General features: G+C 41.1%; 1 protein-coding gene across 1 annotated transcript in view; it reads right to left on the bottom strand.

Moving 5' to 3' along the window:
- LOC136835096 (zinc finger protein 721-like) overlaps window positions 1-19695 on the bottom strand; it is a 153678-nt gene that overhangs the window by 17143 nt on the left and 116840 nt on the right. Inside the window, exons 3-5 of the mRNA XM_067098274.1 lie at window positions 18903-19695; window positions 9559-9728; window positions 608-745 (exon numbers count right to left, since the gene is read on the bottom strand). The exon at window positions 18903-19695 is cut by the window's right edge and continues 406 nt beyond it. Coding sequence (XP_066954375.1) covers window positions 608-745; window positions 9559-9728; window positions 18903-19695 — 1101 coding nt within the window. The remainder of the gene's footprint in view (window positions 1-607; window positions 746-9558; window positions 9729-18902) is intronic.

The raw sequence follows: 19695 nt of genomic DNA, 5'->3' as shown, positions 1-19695 counted from the left end.
TACATGTTGCACCAGTCTATTTGAAAGTGTCCCTTCTTATTTTTTACTCTCATGGTCACAAATTGTTTCGTTTCACGTGACATTGAAACATTACACATTGTTTCACAGTAATTATTTATTGTAATTCACTACCACTAGCACGTCTACAGTTATTGTCGTCCTAACCAGCTTTAACTTTCTCATACCTGGATTTATCAAAATTCTTGCAGTTTAGTAAAATAGTTCCTTTGCTCGCACTTATTACATCTACCATACGCTGGGCACCTTCCTCAGCTGTGGTTTCTACCACAGAATCTACAGTCTTCAATGTCTGTCTAAGTATTAGACCTATTGTTGTGTGATAGTGTTGTCCTTGTCATTTTCTTGCCTAAATTGATGTTCTTTTCGCTCTCTGCTAACTGTTAATGGCAAATCAAGTTTATGCAATTCATCTTTAAGTTATTGCAATGCAGAGTCAATGGGCACTTTAGTGAATAAGGAACATACGTCAATGAATTCACCTTCCATGTTGCATAAGCATCATCCTCTTTCACGCCACATCATCCGTGTGAGATTTCTATTTGTATCTGAACACATTAAACACATTACGACACTGTTTTAGACTTACTAATGCCAGTACATCTAGATTTACTAATTACAGTTTGTACCTCTAAACTCTCCAAGGAGTTAAGCTCAAAATATGAAGAATAATAATCCACTAAAACCAAATCAGTGTTTTCTTCAATACAGAAGAAATAATCAAGACCTAAATTAAGAAAAAGCCCCATTAAAACTAATTCATCAGTTTATTATTGGGTTCATGCAAATTAAGATGCTTCCATTGAGCGACTTATGCTAGCACTTCAAGGATAACAAGTGTTGACATTAAGTACTGCACACACGAACACCCTGCAACTTCAAGGCTGAAGTTCAAAGCATATGGGGAAAACTCACTGGTAGGTTAGGCAGCAGCCTGCCTAGGAAAAACCTCAGGTACAGAAGTACTTGGGTTTCAACTTCTTTTGTGCGTTAGTCAGCTGGGAGAGCCCTTGCCTTACATCTGAGAGACCTGGGTTTGATCCGGAAGTGAGTCATAAATATATGAATATGAATGCCCAGGTATTATATATATATAGTTGCTAGGTTCCATATATTTAGACTTATATGGCCCAGTGGATAATATATATTTCCACCTATAGATATATTATATATACGTGAGTCAGAAATTTATTTGTTCCATACTGATTGTGTATCTATATTTCTATATATATATATGTGTGCATGTGTATATACATAAACACATGTGTATATATTATATACAGTATACATATATACACACATTATATGTATTTACATATATATATATATATATATATATATATATATATATATATATATATATATATATATATATATATATATATATATATATATATATATATATATTATATAAATGTAAATATATAAATATATTATATATATATATATATATATATATATATATATATATATTGTATATATATGTAAATATATAAACATATATATAAGTATATATATACATATATAAATATGTGTGTATACATATATTATATGCCGGCGCATAAGGCGACCTTTTAACATTAAAATGTCTCCCCCAAAACGGGGGTGGGTGAGTCTTATACGCCGAGTATAAAAAGCAAACCTTAAATCCCACCGAGATTTTTAATGATAAGCTGACCCCGTCACAATTATCGACACTGTAAACAAAACAACTGTAATAACGGTAAAAACCGTAGGTAATTTTAGTGAATCACTAGCGACACAACTATCGACACTGTAACAAAACAACTGTAATTACAGTAATTTTCAGAAATACATATATATATATATATATATATATATATATATATATATATATATATATATATATATATATATATATATATATATATAAATTATATATACATACTGTGTGTGTATATATATATATATATATATATATATATATATATATATATATATATATATATACATTCAGTGTAGCTATAAACATCCTTTAATATATTATGCTCTACCTCGGAAATAATATATTTTCATATATGTTACCGAAGGAATTTTTAATTGATAATAAGTTCAGTCGTCTCGTGGCTCGAACCAGCGAAGACAAGAACTCAGGACTACAGTGGACGCATTTTAACCCACGCGGCCTCACTTGCTGGCCACGTGGGTTAAAATGCGTCCACTGTAGTCCTGAGTTCTGTCTTCGCTGGTTCGAGCCCACGAGACTGACGAACATATTATCAATTAAAAATTCCTTCGTAACATATATGAAAATATATTATTTCAGGTAGAGCGAATTGATATTAAAGGACGTTTGTAGCTTACTGATTGAATATGAATCACGGTGAAGTGATAAAAAAAGTCATATATATACATATATATATATATATATTATATATATATATATATATATATATATATATATATATATATATATATATATACCATACATACTCATGTATCATGCAATTTTTTAAGACAATTTGGGAACTAATTTTAAGGGAGTCGCATCATACACGTGATATAAAATTGGCGTGTGTAATATTCACATATTAGTATCGTATTATAAAATGCAACCATACCGAATATACATAACTTAGAAAGTTATGCTTTACTTCACTGTATCCTATAATTTTGTATGTATTCTCATATTACTATTGCACTATAAAATAAAAATGTTTTCATTTGGAAATCAGCTAAGGGCGATTACAAGTAAGTTTATTTCGCCTATTTAACGCAATTCAGTGATATTCTTGCCTCTAGTTAGCGCAAATGAATCTCTAGATACTCTATTCATATGGGACAAGGTTATTTTTCGTTATACAAAGTGTTTTCAAGTCGAAATATACGTTTCTTTGTGAACTAAATTTAGCTATTTTTTCGTTAATAGATGTCGTAGGGGGCATGTTTTCTGTGTAAAAAAAAATCAACAGATTCCGTTCGCTATGTTCACTAGATTTCATCATAATACGAGTTTTACATATCAATCTTTTATCAGCGTGAATACAACAGTAAAATGTTCTTTCATGTCCAGTAGTTTTGATTAAAATACTTTTCTTTCCAATTTTATTTACGGTCGAGCATATCGAAGTTTATGGCAGTTTTATCCATGTTGCCGATGCACGATAATTTATGGTCATTAGTAGCTTGAACATTGTTTTCTCAGCTTCAGCTACAACTGGCAGCCTAAATTTAGCAGTATATTTCCTTGTCGATCTTTTCTCCACAGCGAACAAGGGTATAATGTAAAAATGTATCAAGCCTATTCTACTTAACGTATCTGTAACATAACTACATTTAATTTATTACTATCGTACGATGGTTGAAATGCAAGCAAAACAGCAGTTGTTATAAAAAAGCGTCAATCACTCCAGCGACGATCTCCCTGCCGAGACTGCCATCTCAGGCGGCCATGTTGACAGGTCTCAGTTCTGCTCATAAGTAATATACTTTATTACTGTTATTATTTTTATTAGTATTACCTTTTAGCTTTTTTACTATTATTATTATTATTACTTGACTTAATTTCACAGAGAAAAATTACCTTACAAAAATAGGTTGACCTGAGCACTCCAACCATTGTGGTCAAGGCCTAAGCATCTGCTCTTGGATCTAAGCAGCGTTGGGCATAAATGGTTCCTGTAAATTACAGGCCTTTCTTTGCATACAGTCACTAAACACTAACTAAACAGCAAGTACAATCACTAAACACTAACATTCACAATACACTTACACTCACTATACACTCACACTCACTGAACACTCACACTTATTATACAATCACACTCACTAAACACACACACTTACTATGCACTCACACTCACTAAACACACACACTTACTATACACTCACACTTACTAAACACACACACTTACTATACACTCACACTCACTAAACACACACTTACTATACACTCACACTCACTAAACACACACACATACTATACACTCACACTCACTAAACACACACTTACTATATACTCACTAAACACAAACACTTACTATGCACTCACACTCACTGAACACTCACACTTACTATACACTCACACTCACTAAACGAACACTCACACTTACTATACACTCACACTCACTAAACACACACACTCACTATACACTCACACTCACTAAAACACACTTACTATACACTCACTAAACACACACACTTACTATACACTCACACTCACTAAGCACACACAGACACTATACATTCACACTCACTAAACACACACACTTACTATGCACTCACACCCACTAAACACACACACTTACTATGCACTCACACTCACTGAACACTCACACTCACTAAACACACATACTTGCTATACACTCACACTCACTACACACTCACACTTACCAAACACTCAAACTCAATGAACACTCACACTTACTATATACTCACACTCACTAAACACACACACACTTATTATGCACTCACACTCACTAAACACACACACTTACTATACACTTACACTCACTAAACACAAACACTTACTATGCACTCACACTCACTGAACACACACTTACTATACACTCACACTCACTAAACACACATACTTACTATACACTCACACTCACTAAAAAAGTTAAGTATATCTTAGTTTAACCAGACCACTGAGCTGATTAACAGCTCTCCTAGGGCTGGCCCAAAGGATTAGACTTAGTTTACGTGGCTAAGAACCAATTGGTTACCTAACAATGGGACCTACAGCTTATTGTGGAATCTGAACCATATATGATGAAATGAATTTCTATCACCAGAAATAAATTCCTCTAATTCTTCATTGGCTGGACGGAGACTCGAACGCTGGGCCAACAGCGTGCTAGCCGATAGCTCTAGCCACCCCTCCAAAGAAGAACTAACACTCACACTTACTATACACTCATACTCACTAAACACACACTCTTACTATACACTCATACTCACTAAACAAACACTCACACTTACTATACACTCACACTCACTAAACACTCACACTTACTATACACTCACACTCACTAAACACTCACACTTACTATACACTCACACTCAATAACACTAAACACTCACTGAATACTAAACACTCACTAGGCACTCACTATACACTAAATGCTTGCTAAACACTCATAAAACATTAAACACTCACTGTACCCCAAACACTCAGTAAATATTCACTAAATACTCACTTAATCCTAAACATTCATTAAACCCTAACACTCACTACACATTCACTAAGCACTCACTATACACTAAACATTCACTAAGTACTCACTATACACTAAACATTCACTAAGCACTCACTATACACTAAACACTCACTAAACCCTAAACACTCATTAAACAATAAATACTCACTAAACCCTAAATGCTTATTAAATCCCTAAGCACTCATTAAACACTATTCAGTAAACGAACATTAACTAACCATTCATTAAACACTCAGTAAACACTTACACACTAAACATTCACTAAACACAAATTTTCAAAAGACATTCACTAAACACTCACTAAACATTCACTAAACACTAATGTTCACAAAACATTCACTGAATACTTACACACTAAACATTCACTGAATACTTACATGCTAAACATTCACTAAACACTAATGTTCACAAAACATTCAATAAACCCTAAACACTCACTAAACATTCACTGAATACTTACATGCTAAACATTCACTAAACACTAGCATTCACTAAACCCAAAGCACTCACTAAACACACACTAAATATTCACTAAACTAAACACTCACTACACATCGACTGAATTCTAACACACTGATCATTCACTAAACACTAACATTCACAAAACATTCACTAAGCCCTACACACTAAACATTCACTGAATACTTACACAGTCAACATTCACTGAATACTTACACACTAAACATTCACTAAACACTAACATTCACGAGACATTCACTAAACACTAACATGCACTAAACCTTCACTAAACCCTAAACACTGACTAAACACTAACACACTCATTAAATGCTAAGCACTTACACACTAAACACTAACATTCATAAAACATTCACTAAACCCCAAACACTTACTAAACATTCACTGAATACTTACACACAAAACATTCACTAACATTCACAAAAAAAATTCACTAAACCCTAAGCACTCATTAAACATTCACTGAATACTTACTAACAAAACATTCACTAACATTCGCAAAACATTCACTAAACCCTAAACACTCACTAAACATTCACTGAATACTTACTCAATAAACATTCACTAACATTCATAAAACATTCACTAAACCCTAAACACTCACCAAACATTCACTGAATACTTGCACACTAAACATTCACTAACCTTCACAAAAAAAATTCACTAAACCTGCACTAAACGTCCAACAAACACTTGCTCATAAACATTCAATAAGCACTTACTCACTCAACACCAAACATTTGCTAAACACTTACTCATTAAACATTAACGATAAAAACAATTCACAATTGCACTAAGCCCCTGTTCAATTTGCGGGTTGCCAGACCTTCAGAGATAGCCGCAAGGCTTTGAAGTGCCGCCCTGGTGGAAGACCACCGAACTACATAATACTGGTATAGAGATCACAACTCCAGGTACACACCATCTGTGTTCCAAGTGGATCTTGCCTGGATCATTCTTGTACTCCCCGGGGTGACAGTAGGGAATCTGGGAATTCCGAAGGTTTCTGGGCATTCTGGAGGCTTCTGGGGCTTCCAAAGGCTTCAAGACAATCTGCAGGCTCTGTAGGCCGTGGATTTCTTGCACGATACTAAAGAACAGAGTTTTATGGAGAAGAAATTGGAGACGTTCTTGGAGAGGAATTCCGTAGGCTTCTGGGCTTCCAAAGGCTTCAAGATGATCTCCAGGCTATGAAGCCTTTGGAAATGCCCATTGGATCCTCCAGGAATGCTTCAGGAGCTGAAAACTGCGTCAAAGGATCCTGGAGTCATGAAGACATCTTCAAGAATACCCAGACGCCTTCTCTCGTTGTCAGGAGATATCTATGTATATCTGTGAGAGGAATCCCATGAAAATATAGAAGACGACTCGTCAAAGTAAAGAAACTGCTCATGTGTCAGAAAGACAACTCTAAGTAATGGTTAACATGATGTACAAATTATCTAAAACCTTCAGGATTTTCCTTGAAGACATTTTGGAATAATTCAGTCTCCAGCTCCTGGAAGAACGAGAGAAATGCCATTTGCACATGCGTCAAACTCCAAAGTCTCCAGGAAAAATCTCCGAGATGCTTCAAATTGTCTGGAAGCCTTCAAAGAGAGCAAGTGTCATATTTGAAAAGCTGGGTAAGAGAAAGCAAAAGGGTATGTAGAAGGGAAGGGTCTAACCCAGAGGCTGCTTCCTTGGAGGAAGGCAGGTATCCTGCCAGGCTGGGGAAGTGGGCCTGGAGAGGGCCCAAGACCCTCAAGGATGGGCCCCAAAAGCCCCCAAGGCTCACCAGTCTTTTGAGGGCAGCTTTGAAGGGAAGGGTCTGAGCCAGAGGCTGCTTCCTCGGAGGAAGGCAGGTATCCTTCCAGGCTGGGGAAGTGGGCCTGGAGAGGGCCCAAAAACTTCAGGGATGAGGCCCAAAAAACCCCAAGGTTCGCCAGTCTCTTGAGGGCAGCCTTGAAGGGAAGGGTCCGACCAGAGGCAGCTTCCTCGGAGGAAGGCAGGTATCCTACCAGGCTGGGGAAGTGGGGCTGGAGAGGTCCCAAGAACTTCAAGGATGAGACCCAAAAGCCCCTAAGGCTCGCCAGTCTCTTGAGGGCAGCCTTGAAGGGTAGGGTCCGTCCCAGAGGCTGCTTCCTTGGAGGAAGGCAGGTATCCTGCCAGGCTGGGGAAGCAGGCCTGGAGAGAGCCCAAGCCCCTCAAAGATGGGCCCCAAAAGCCCCCAAGGCTCACCAGTCTTTTGAGGGCAGCTTTGAAGGGAAGGGTCTGACCCAGAGGCTGCTTCCTCAGAGGAAGGCAGGTATCCTTCCAGGCTGGGGAAGCGGGTCTGGAGAGGTCCCAAGAACTTCAAGGATAAGGCCCAAAAGCCCCTAAGGCTCGCCAGTCTCTTGAGGGCAGCCTTGAAGGGTAGAGTCCGTCCCAGAGGCTGCTTCCTCGGAGGAAGGCAGGTATCCTGCTAGGCTGGGAAGTGGGCCTGGAGAGGGCTAAAGAACTTCAAGGATGAGGTCCAAAAACCCCCAAGGCTTTCCAATCTCTTGAGGGCAGCCTTGAAGGGAAGGGTTCGATCCAGTGTCTGCTTCCTCAGAGGAAGGCAGGTATCCTGCCAGGCTGGGGAAGCGGCCCTGGAGAGGGCCCAAAAACTTCAAGGATGAGGCCCAAAAATCCCCAAGGCTCACCAGTCTCTTGAGGGCAGCTTTGAACAGAAGGGTACAATCCAGAGGCTGCTTCCTCGGAAGGAGGCAGGTATCCTGCCAGGCTGGGGAAGCAGGCTTGAGGAGGGCCCAAGGGCAGTCTTGAAAGGAAGGGTCCGACCCGGAGACTGGTTCCTCGGAGGAAGGCAGGTATCCTGCCAGGCTGGGGAAGCTGGCCTGGAGAGGGCCCAAGAACTTCAAGGATGAGGCACAAAAGCCCCCAAGGTTCGCCAGTCTCGAGGGCAGCCTTGAAGGGAAGGGTCCGACCCAGAGGCTGCTTCTTCGGAGGAAGGCAGGTGTCTGGTCGAGCTGGGGAAAGCAGGCCTGGAGAGGGAGCAAGATCCCCCATTTTCTCTATGCCTCTTCTGACTACCTGTTCATCATATATTGATTACGGTCAAATAAAAGATATTCCTTTCTATTGGTTTTATTTCCTCTAAAAGTTACAAGGAAAAATAAGATACAAGTTAAACTAAGATACAATGTATTTATTTATATAATAATACAGGTGGGTTACAGTTACTGGGTGGACCAGTGGGCTGAATTTTGACTGGCTATTTGTTGACGCTGTTAAATCGTGTTCCGGGACGTTGCGCTATACCGGGCCCATTCAAATGGGCTTGGCAGCGTCTCTGGCGCAACATGCAGCAGAGTCAACAGGTGGCCAGTCAGAATCCTCCAGTCCTGCTTAACTTGTGGGGTTTATTCCTCCTGCTTTGTTTCTTCTTCATCTGGATTTCCTCCACTTTTTCCTTCCACCTTGCAATTCGGCAGAGCGGTATTTTATCTCTTGGGCCTCTTCTCGAAAGAACCCAATTTTCTCTCTTTCGTCATTGAGTTTTCCTTCAACGAGACAATTTGAGGTTCCTTCTCAGCCAAGTCCCATTGAAGCGACAGATCGATCGTCTCACTTCTGGACCTTCGACTGGACACCTAAATTATCCCTCTGGGCCTCTTTTCCAAGACTTGTCAAGAGCACCATTTCTTGCTTGAGGAACATGATCTTCTTGGTGTGAGGCTCATGGATGTACTTCAAGCTCATTCCTCATCTTCTTTCTTTCCTTTGTTCTTTTCAAGTTCTGTTTCTTGGCGAGTGAGGAAGTCCTTCAGTTGTTCAATATCCTCTTCTTTCTTAATCATGGCATCCTCCCATTCTTTATTTTTCTTCTTTACGTATTCATTATTTGAGGAAAGGTGCTTACTTTTGCTTTCAATTTTCCTTATCATTTCCTGAGCATCAACAAGAGTTTTTCGAATCTTTTCAACACAGGACCACTCTTTCCTTAACTCATTCTCTAAATCCTCATTCTTTTGGATATGAAATTCTTCCTTCCAAATGGTGTCATCAGTTTCAGTCCGGTTGTTCCAGTTCCTGGGAGCAGACTTAATCATATTGGCCTTTCCATGTAGATGGCTAGTAAGTCCTCAAAAATATTTTTAACAATATCTTGTCCAAAGTTTTGAAATCCATTTATAAACTATAACACTAATCTAAAAAAATTCATGTTTTTCAATACTGGAAACATGGTTACCTTTCTTTCTACTTCTTCAAAGCATATAATTTTATTTATAGAATGATTCTAATGGAAACTGGAATAAAAAAAAAGGGAGAAAAAGACAAATTTCCAAAGTATGTTTTGAGGAAAGTGTTGAAGCCTTCAATTCAGGCGAAATAAGATTCCAGAGGAAAAGAATTTGTCTCTTGTACGTGCTTCTAGAAATGGACTCGGAATCTAGACTCAAAATACTGACCAGACCTAAAATTACTTAATTATAGGTGTCTCTCATTAAATCTATTTTATAAACCACTGAATAAAACCATTAAGAGCCTCATATCTACGCATACAAAATGAAATTAATAAAGCAATGGCATTTTACCTTATATAAACATTCGTATTCATGCTCATTCATTCATACACACACACATAAATTGTGTGTGTTTGTGTGTGTACATATATATGTGCATAAAATTGTTATATAGCAGTAGGCTTCTTAGTCGCAATCAAGAGGGGCATCTAGGAAAAGGCATACGTGCATCATATCACAGTTTATTATTTAGTAATGTCAAATTGCATCATCAAGGCTAAACTGAGCTAAAAAGACACTTCTTTTTAGCTCACATTGCCATATGACGTCGGTAATAATAAACTGTGATATGATATATGTATGTTTTATCCTGATGCCCCTTTGAAGCTAATTATATATATATATATATATATATATATATATATATATATATATATATATATATATATATATATATATATATATATATATATATATATATATATATAATTAGCTTCAAAGGGCATATAATTATAAAGGCATCATATATATATATATATATATATATATATATATATATATATATATATATATATATATATATATATATATATATATATATATATATATATATATATATATATATATATATATATATATATATATGTATTATAAGTTACGAGAAGTCGCTGCACAGCCGACCCTTGGTTTGCCCTTAGTTTATTGAAAGTAGATTCGTCGCTGCATAGCCGATCCCAGTTGTCCCAAATACCAACACAAATCTTATCAGTATTTTGATCTGTCTCTTCCCCTTACCTGGGACAGATGTTTGGATAGCACGGTCAAAAAAGGCAAAGATATGAGGCTGAGTGTCACTCCCTTAAGCAGCTTAGCCCAACTAAGCTGCTTAAAACAACCATTCTAAAGGCAGATTGAGCTGGCTGAATTGTCTTTCCACAGGATACCTGGAGAGACATAAGCAGATGGTCAGAACACCTGGAAAATGACACATCTTCAGCCCAGTCACCACATGGGCCTGACATTGGGGGCCCTACCCTTGGCAGATGCCTTAAAAGGAGCCAGGACAGGGAGATCTTGGCAGTCGGCAGTCAGTAATGGGAGTTAGCAGTTAGCAGTTAGCCAGAGCAGTCGTACGCGCGTAAGAGGTGCTGAGAGGCCCCTTCCCCGCCCCCTACCCCCCTGTGATTAGTGTGCTGTGCCATTTGTGTGATTGTCCCTCATCAGTATTCGTCTGAGACCCGGTTCCCCTAAGGTAAAGTACAAGTGAAGACCTTTCAGTCACGACAGGTTGCCATTAGAAGTGTCTATTGAGTGCCAGTATTCCACTTTGTCCTTGTGCCATTTTATCCAGTGCCATTGCCAATGTTCTGTGTTCCAGTGTAAAGTGTCCATTCATTCCTCAAGTCCTTGGCACCATCAGTGCAGCCTCGAGTCATTGTATGTGTTATATTTTCCTTTACTAGTGTGTAATGTTTAACTCTCTATTGCAGAGGGACTTTGCTGTGGAGTCATCTTGAATTGTGTCTTGCCATCATTCAAGACTCCAGTAGGAAGATCTTCAGGCACTGCAAGCCTCCTAATAATTCATTTAACCATTTTCCTTTTGATTCTTTTCTGTAAATATAATTACTTCATTTAACCACAGTGTTTACGTAACATTCCCTCATGAAGTACAGCCCTATGCTCATTGAATCATCCCCATTTTTCTTTTTATTTTTATGATTTCCCTTAATGTAAAGTCAGATTTCCAAGGCCAAATTAAAGAAAAATCCGTTGCCGGCCTGTAAAGCATCTTACAAATCTAGAAATCCAGGGAAATACATAAAAATGGCGACCTTCCCATAGATCACGTTTTGCAGTTGCAACCCCCCCACCTCCTGTGGCGGGGATGAGAGCCCTCAGCCAAGCCCACTCGTTTATGCCTAAATGGACAGAGGAAGAGCCTGAAGTATAGCTTGAGAGGTCCGAAAGAGTCCTGGAGTGCTGCACCCTCTCTCCCACGCAACTCTCCCTTGTTCTCACTAAATTCCTGGGAGGGAAGGGACTCATTGCCTACCACGCCCTTTCGGTAGAGGATTGGGGGAAATTGGGAAGCCATAGGCCAAGCGGTCACCAAGGCATACGAGATTACCCCCGAGTGGTGGAGAAGGCGTTGGAGAGAGCGGACACAAGAAGCAGGCCAGACTTGGTCCGACTGGGCGTACCACTCCGAGTGGGTGTTAGCAAAATGGCTCAAGTCCGAAGGGGATACCAGTGCCGTCGAGGTACTCGAGAAATTTAAATTGGAACATTTCCTGCGCTACACCCCTCCCGCCCTGGCCACGCATGTAGTAGAAAAGGCCCCTGCAACACTCACAGTGTTGCTGAATAGCGGACATGTGGGAGACTCACCACTCTCAGGAGGGATCCATGCAGCAGAAGATCTAACCCCCACCTTCCCTTGGGGGATCTGCATCCCCCAAGAATGGGAACTTGGGGAAAACACTAAGGTGCAGCATTTGTAAAAAGTTGTGGCATTCCTCTGACAAGTGCCAACACAAGCAAACAGCGCCTTTTAAATCCTCTCCCGGAAACCCACCAAATAACTCGCCTGCGCCCTCCACAGGGGCAGTGTGAAAAAATTTTAGCCAAAGCTATTGCACGAGTGCAAAGTTTATGGCCACTCTCCCTCATGGGAGAAATGCCCTAAAAATAATAAATCAAATACTCCCACTGTCGCCTTGGCCGTCACAAATTATGAGTCCTTAGGCCCTCCTGCCGAAGGTCCCATATATGTGGCCCCTCCCCGGGGCAGCTACCCTGCGTGCCGAGTCAAGGAATTCAATGATTCTGGCACGCAAATCTCCCTCATACGAAGGGACAGAGTTCCCTATGGAGCTCTCATCAATAGACGAAAACTCGTCACAATCAAGAGAGTGAATCAGTTTAAAATGATACTCCCTATGGTTCAACTGAGAGTCACAAGACCTCACCAATAAAAAATTTGCAATCTTGCAGTAGCAAGCTATCTTCCTGGAGGTTATGACATCCTCCTGGGACAGGACTTTCAGTCCCCACCTAAGTCACGACAATCCAGGGGTCCACATTCCCCAACTCATTCCTCAGGCGCAAGTAATCCCCCACTGCCTTCTCCCATGTCGATACCGGCGTCCCTGGGTTACCATAAAGACGTAAGGTTTCTACCAGTGCCACCCGATCCCATTCCAGTGCCTGGCCGTGCCTCAGTGCCAGTGCCAGTACCAGAGCATGCCCCCTATCTCCATTCAAGGGATCCAACTCAGGACCCCCTCTCTTCTCCTGGCCTGGCCCCGCTACCAGCGTCGGTAAGAGAGACGGTTCCTCTCGAACACAGCGGAAGTTCACCCAAAGGTGCGGCCTCGCAACCCGTGCCTGAGCTGGTCATTGATACCTGCGAGCCTCTCACGGGCCCACGCCCCCCCCCCCCCCCACAACCCCCCGACCGCCTCCTCTCTGTCTCAGTCCGTCGCCGACACAATCGCGAGTCAGGATTCTGCCATCTCTCACTTGGCTGATGAACTCCAAGAGCTGCGACGGATCATGGTAGAACTGGCGTAGAAGATCCCTGTGTCAGCTGTCGCAGCAGCCGACACAGGTGGCACTCCATGCCGCCCTCTGGCTTCGGGCCCTCCGATTCCCCGGCCAAGAACAACTACCCAAGTAGGAAAGGTTCGAGGAGGAAGTACCACGGGCGTGGATGATTCCAGGTAGCTTAAAGAGAGCTTCCAAGCTCTCCTGGCACCTGCGCCAACTTGGCACAATGCCACCCCTTCATCCTCCGAAGATCTTGCACCTCTATCCAGAAAGAGGATGTCAAGGTCCTCCATTATTCTCTTCATTCCCTTTTGTAATGCTCTTCCTTATTCTTTCCTATAGCATTTCCTTCCTCCCTGTGATTACTACTTGCTTTTATTTTACACATGGGGACACCCAACACGTCCACAGAAGCTCATGCCTTGCCTAGGCCCCCGTTTTACTTAATCACCTCTGCAAATGCAGAGTGCCACTGGTAGTTAGGCCACCTGCCTAAGTCTTACGACTCCCCTTCATTGCCTACCGCAGCAGGAGGCATTTAAATATGATATGCCCTTACCATCTGTTAGTACGATTACGAGTGCAAAAATGGCACAGTGCCACGAGCTTAGATGCTGGCACCTGATCTTTCCAGAGGGGTCGTGCCCTCTGGTTACCTTTGCAGCCACCTTGGGCTATGAATGGCCCTAGCTGTCTTCCACAGGCTACGGAGTATAATTCTGGCATACGTAATAATTACCTTTATTCTACCCTCATTGGCCATTCTGAATATGTCATTTATTCTCTCTTGACTTTTGTAATAATTTTGAGTCTCAGACTCACGCCCTTGGGTTTATAGTGCCACCTTTTGTAATACAAGGATCGTGGCCCGCTATCCAGAAAGCGGTGTCCTGTCCCCTTTGCCTGTTTTAATTCTTTTCTTTCTGTAATAATTGGAATTTCATTCCTCCCCCCCCCTTTTCTTTTCTTCGTGTCCCTTGTTCATCCGTACATTCAATGAATACCATTAAAATTTCGCCCCGATTAACAGAAAATCAAAGCATAAAAATGGCATCGTAAAAAGCCAGTAAAATCATAAAAATGGCGAAATACAACTCATGAAAAATGAAAACCCTATAGTGCATGAATTCCCGTCTAAAAATTGGTGCTGTTTAAAGTTAGCGAATTAGAACTCGCGAATAATCTCTTTGCCTCGCTTGTTCACCCAGCTGTCAAATTCATGATATAAGCCGTCAATTATCAAGTTAACGATTTCCTTTTCGAGCTATTAGCTACACATTGAGTTTGTAGACCATTATTGTCCGTTGACTGAAAATATGAATTTGTAAGAGCCCGACGCTGTCTCTTCCAAACACGTGTGTGTTCGTGTGTTCGTCAATCGTCATCCATCGGAGTGGACAGGACAAAGCAAGCGTCTCGTTTTCTTTCTCTGGCAGAACGCGATTTCAACCATACAATATTTCCGTCTGTTTCTCCCTAACCGTTGTTGTCTTGATTTATGTACAATCACCACTACTTGCATTGTCATGCAAGCATTCTAATCATGTACTCATAATGTTCCACCGAATCTTCTGTATCAAACTGTATTTGTGTTTCTGTTTGTGAAGACGCCAAACGTCTCTCCATTTTACATATATTATGCTACTGCATTGTATTCATTAATCTGTCTTGAATCTCATGCAATTGGCCATATGTAGAATTTCCAGGCCTTTCCACTGATATATGTTTCACCACTGTATGTTAATCATGTCTATCAATATCGCCATCTGTTTGTCTGCCGACAAACACAGATGTCTGAGTCTGTATCTCTGTTTTGCTCTGTCTGTGTGTACACGCTACGTTGCGGCCTGCACTGGCCAATAACATCTCCACAGATTCTGTACTTTAATCTCAGTAAGGAACTACCAATAAACCAGTTAACACCCAGCCAGTATGTCACTCAATCCCCAGTCCTTACACTGGTGACCCCAGAGTGACCCGAAAGACCTGGCTGACCCAAGATGACAACCCACGCGCCGACAGACCCTTCTCCGCCTTGCTACCTGCCGCCGTTCCTGAGTTCTCAGTAGAAGTCAGACCCTCCGAGATGACCCACCCCACCACCGGAGCCTTGGATGCCTCCTCCAGGAAACCTGAAGCCGCCCCCGCACTCGTACTGGACGAGCTGACCAATGAAGGACCAGCCAACGTCATCCTTCAGCCTGCTGCCGCCCCTCTCGAGCTGGCTACCAAGGATCAGCCGGCGTCATCCTTCAGCCCTCAAGCCGGCCACTGAAAGATCATCTGACGTCACCCTTCAACCCGCTCCCGTCCTCCTCGAGCTCCTGCCGGCTGGCGCCACCCTTCAGCCTCCTACCTGCCCCTAGCCCAAGCCCTTCGAGCCAACCACAATTGTCGGCAAGACAATTTCCGCATCAATGCCTCGCTTTGGGGGGGGGAGTCATGTAAGAGTCCGTCGCCCTGACGCCGCCTCTTCCAAACACAACCGCACCGCACCCTCCGCCTGAGCAGTCGTCTCCGCAGCCGAGCCGATTAATCAGACATTACCCACATCTTAGGGGAGAGTATTTGTAAGAGCCCAACGCCGTCTCCTCCAAACACGTGTGTGTTCGTGTGTTTGTCAATCGTCATCATCGGAGTGGACAGGACAAAGCAAGCGTCTCGTTTTCTTTCTCTGGCAGAACGCGATTTCAACCATACAATATTTCTGTCAGTTTCTCCCTAACCGTTATTGTCTTGATTTATGTACAATCACCACTACTTGCATTGCCATGCAAGCATTCTAATCATGTACTCATAATATTCCACCGAATCATCTGTATCAAACTGTATGTGTGTTTCTGTTTGTGAAGACGCCAAACGTCTCTCCATTTTACATATATTATGCTACTGCATTGTATTCATTAATCTGTCTTGAATCTCATGCAATTGGCCATATGTAGAATTTCCTGGCCTTTCCATTGATATATGTTTCATCACTGTATGTTAATCATGTCTATCAATATCGCCATCTGTTTGTCTGCTGACAAACACAGGTGTCTGAGTCTGTATCTCTGTTTTGCTTTGTCTGTGTGTAGATGCTACATTGTGGTCCGCACTGGCCAATAACATCTCCGCAGTTTCTGTACGTTAATCTCAGTAAGGAACTACCAATAAACCAGTTAACACCCAGCCAGTATGTCACTCAATCCCCAGTCCTTACAAATTGAGCATTGTCATTACAATATCTCCTAAAGGGGATGTCATTTAAAACACAAACGCTGTGTTATCATTTACACCGCCCACCAGCACCTGGAAGCAAAACACGAGATGTGTTTCATAATGTTAGAGCCTATTAAAGGCGAACTAACTGCATGCCTCTGTTTACTTTAAGGACACATGTATGTGTAATTTAATGATTAATTATTAACATTTTCGACACTTGCCTCAAAATTACCTTGTCCTCATAATCCTAAAGTAACGCATACCTTGCAATTGAAGGAAATTAATGTGCCATGTTAAAGTAGTTTACTATTAATCTGTGTTGAAAGTAAAGTAAAACTTCTTTCCATTTTGTGTTGGGAGTAAAGTAAAGTAAAAGCTTCTTTCCATTTTGTGTTGGGAGAAAAGTAAAGTAAAGCATCTGTGCCGACTTCTTGAATATCAACATGCGCACCCGAATGGAGGTGCCTATGCTTTCTTCTGTGGGGAGCTATTATCAGTTACAAGAAGTCGCTGCACAGCCGACCCTTAGCTTGCCCTTAGTTTATCGAAAGTAGAATCGTCGCTGCATAGCCGATCCCAGTTGACCCAGATACCAACACATAAATCTTATCAGTGTTTGATCTGTCTCTTCCCCTTACCTGGGACAGATGTTTGGATAGCATGGTCAAAAAAGGCAAAGATAAGAGGCTGAGTGTCACTCCCTTAAGCAGCAACCATATATTTTGAGCACTTCCTTTTGTGCCCCTGTTCACTGGTAGAATATGTACAGATGAAATGTTACAAGAGTATTTATACAAAGCATATGTAGGTATGGCATTAGGTCTCTGATGGTATGCAGGTGACCGTTTCCCAAGAAGGAGGGGAAAATAATTCCTCTAGTGGTTTTTGGCCTCATTAACTCTCGTCTGGCGATGCGTCTGGTGGTCGAATTTCCTAGAACACCTGTTTGAGAAGAGGCCTGAGGATTAACCCGTTGATGTCATCCGATTTCCAATGTCCTTCTGACAACACAACCACCAGACGCATCGCCAGACGGGAGTTAATGAGGCCAAAAACCACAAGGGAATTGTTTATTTTCCCCTCCTTGGGAAACAGTCACCTGCATACCATCGGAGGCTTAATGCCACACCTACATATGCCTTGTATATACTGTATACTCTTGTAACATTTCATCTGTCCATATTCTACCAGTGAACAGGGGCACAGAAGGAAGTGCTCTAAATATACGGTTGCAACCATCAATTAGGGTTTTATGGGCCTTTTATCTTCATATATATATATATATATATATATATATATATATATATATATATATATATATATATATATATATATATATATATATATATATATATATATATATATATATATATATATATATATATATATATATATATATATATATATATATATATATATATATATATATATATATATATATATATATATATATATACAGTGATCCCTCGTCTATTATGGATAATGGGGACCAGAACCCCCATGATAAGTGAAATTCAGCAGTAGCATTGGTCCCTCCCTAGGGAGGCATATATATATAAAACACCCATGTATGAGCAACATTACATAGCGAGGTAAGTATAAAGTGAACAAGTGTACTGTACAGGTATACTATTTACAGTACCATATTTTACTTAAATATATTTACTGTACTGTACAGTACAATAATTATAAAACCTTGTACATACATTTACTCTCTCTCTCTCTCTCCCTCTCATATGAGACGTACATTACTGTACTGTAATTATAAAACCTTAATTATTATACATTCACTCACTCTCTCTCATACGAGACGTTAACACGTATGTTCAACACTCACCAATGACAGTAGCGTAATATCTTGGGGTGACGATGACGACGATGAAAATGACGATGACGATGATGAGGTACCTGTGCAGTTCAATGAATGTGATGATTAATTGATGACGATGATGGTGTTACTGCACAGGTATAATGAGGCCTTTACGTCAGTTCAGGAAGCGCCTCATCGTCAGATATCGGCGCTGGATCATCACCATTTTCTTCCGAAAGAGGCGAAGAAGCTCGTGGTGGTGGTGAAGAGACTTCCACTCCACTCGTAGATGCTTCAGATTCACTCGGAGGCACTGATGGTGTAGCTGGGGTTTTTACCTTGGTGAAGAACATGGTGATTGGTAGTAGTTGTCGTTGTTTTTTCTTCTGCTGTAAAATGCCCTTGTACAAGGACATAACCCCGTCAACACGGTTCCTAAACTCGACAGCTCGAACCATGTTGTCGTCGATTTCTTGTGCAAATTGTTGCATTGCCCTTGCCATGTTGCACAATTGTTGCAGGTTCTCCAAGGTAAGGCCACGCTCTTCAATGTCTTCGTCTTCCTCTTCTTGGCTTTCTTCTTCACTCGCAGACTTTGTCATCTCAGCGAGGTCTTCATCTGTCAGCGGGTCCGAGTGGGCATCGATAAGACCGTTGACGTCATCTTCCGTCACGTCGATGAATCGTTCATCCTTGATGATGTTAGCCAACTTCACCGCCTTCTGCACCGCCGAGTGATGAATTTTGTCAGGAGTGAAGCCTTTACAATCATGAACCACATCAGGCCATAATTTCTTCAAGGCAGCATTTATGGTCTCGGTTTTCATGTCCTTCAATGCTTGCTGGATATTATGCAAGCATGACGCAATGTTGTAGTGACGCCAGTGCTTTTTCACACTGAAGTCTTCGGTATCATTGTCAAGTGCAGCAATGAGGCCCTCCATCGCTGAACGCGTGTAGAGTGCCT

Source organism: Macrobrachium rosenbergii, chromosome 54 (genome assembly GCF_040412425.1).
Source record: "Macrobrachium rosenbergii isolate ZJJX-2024 chromosome 54, ASM4041242v1, whole genome shotgun sequence".
Taxonomy (NCBI): Eukaryota; Metazoa; Arthropoda; class Malacostraca; order Decapoda; family Palaemonidae; genus Macrobrachium; species Macrobrachium rosenbergii.
Note: the sequence above shows the minus strand (reverse complement) of the source record. Positions and strands in the feature narration are given on the sequence as shown.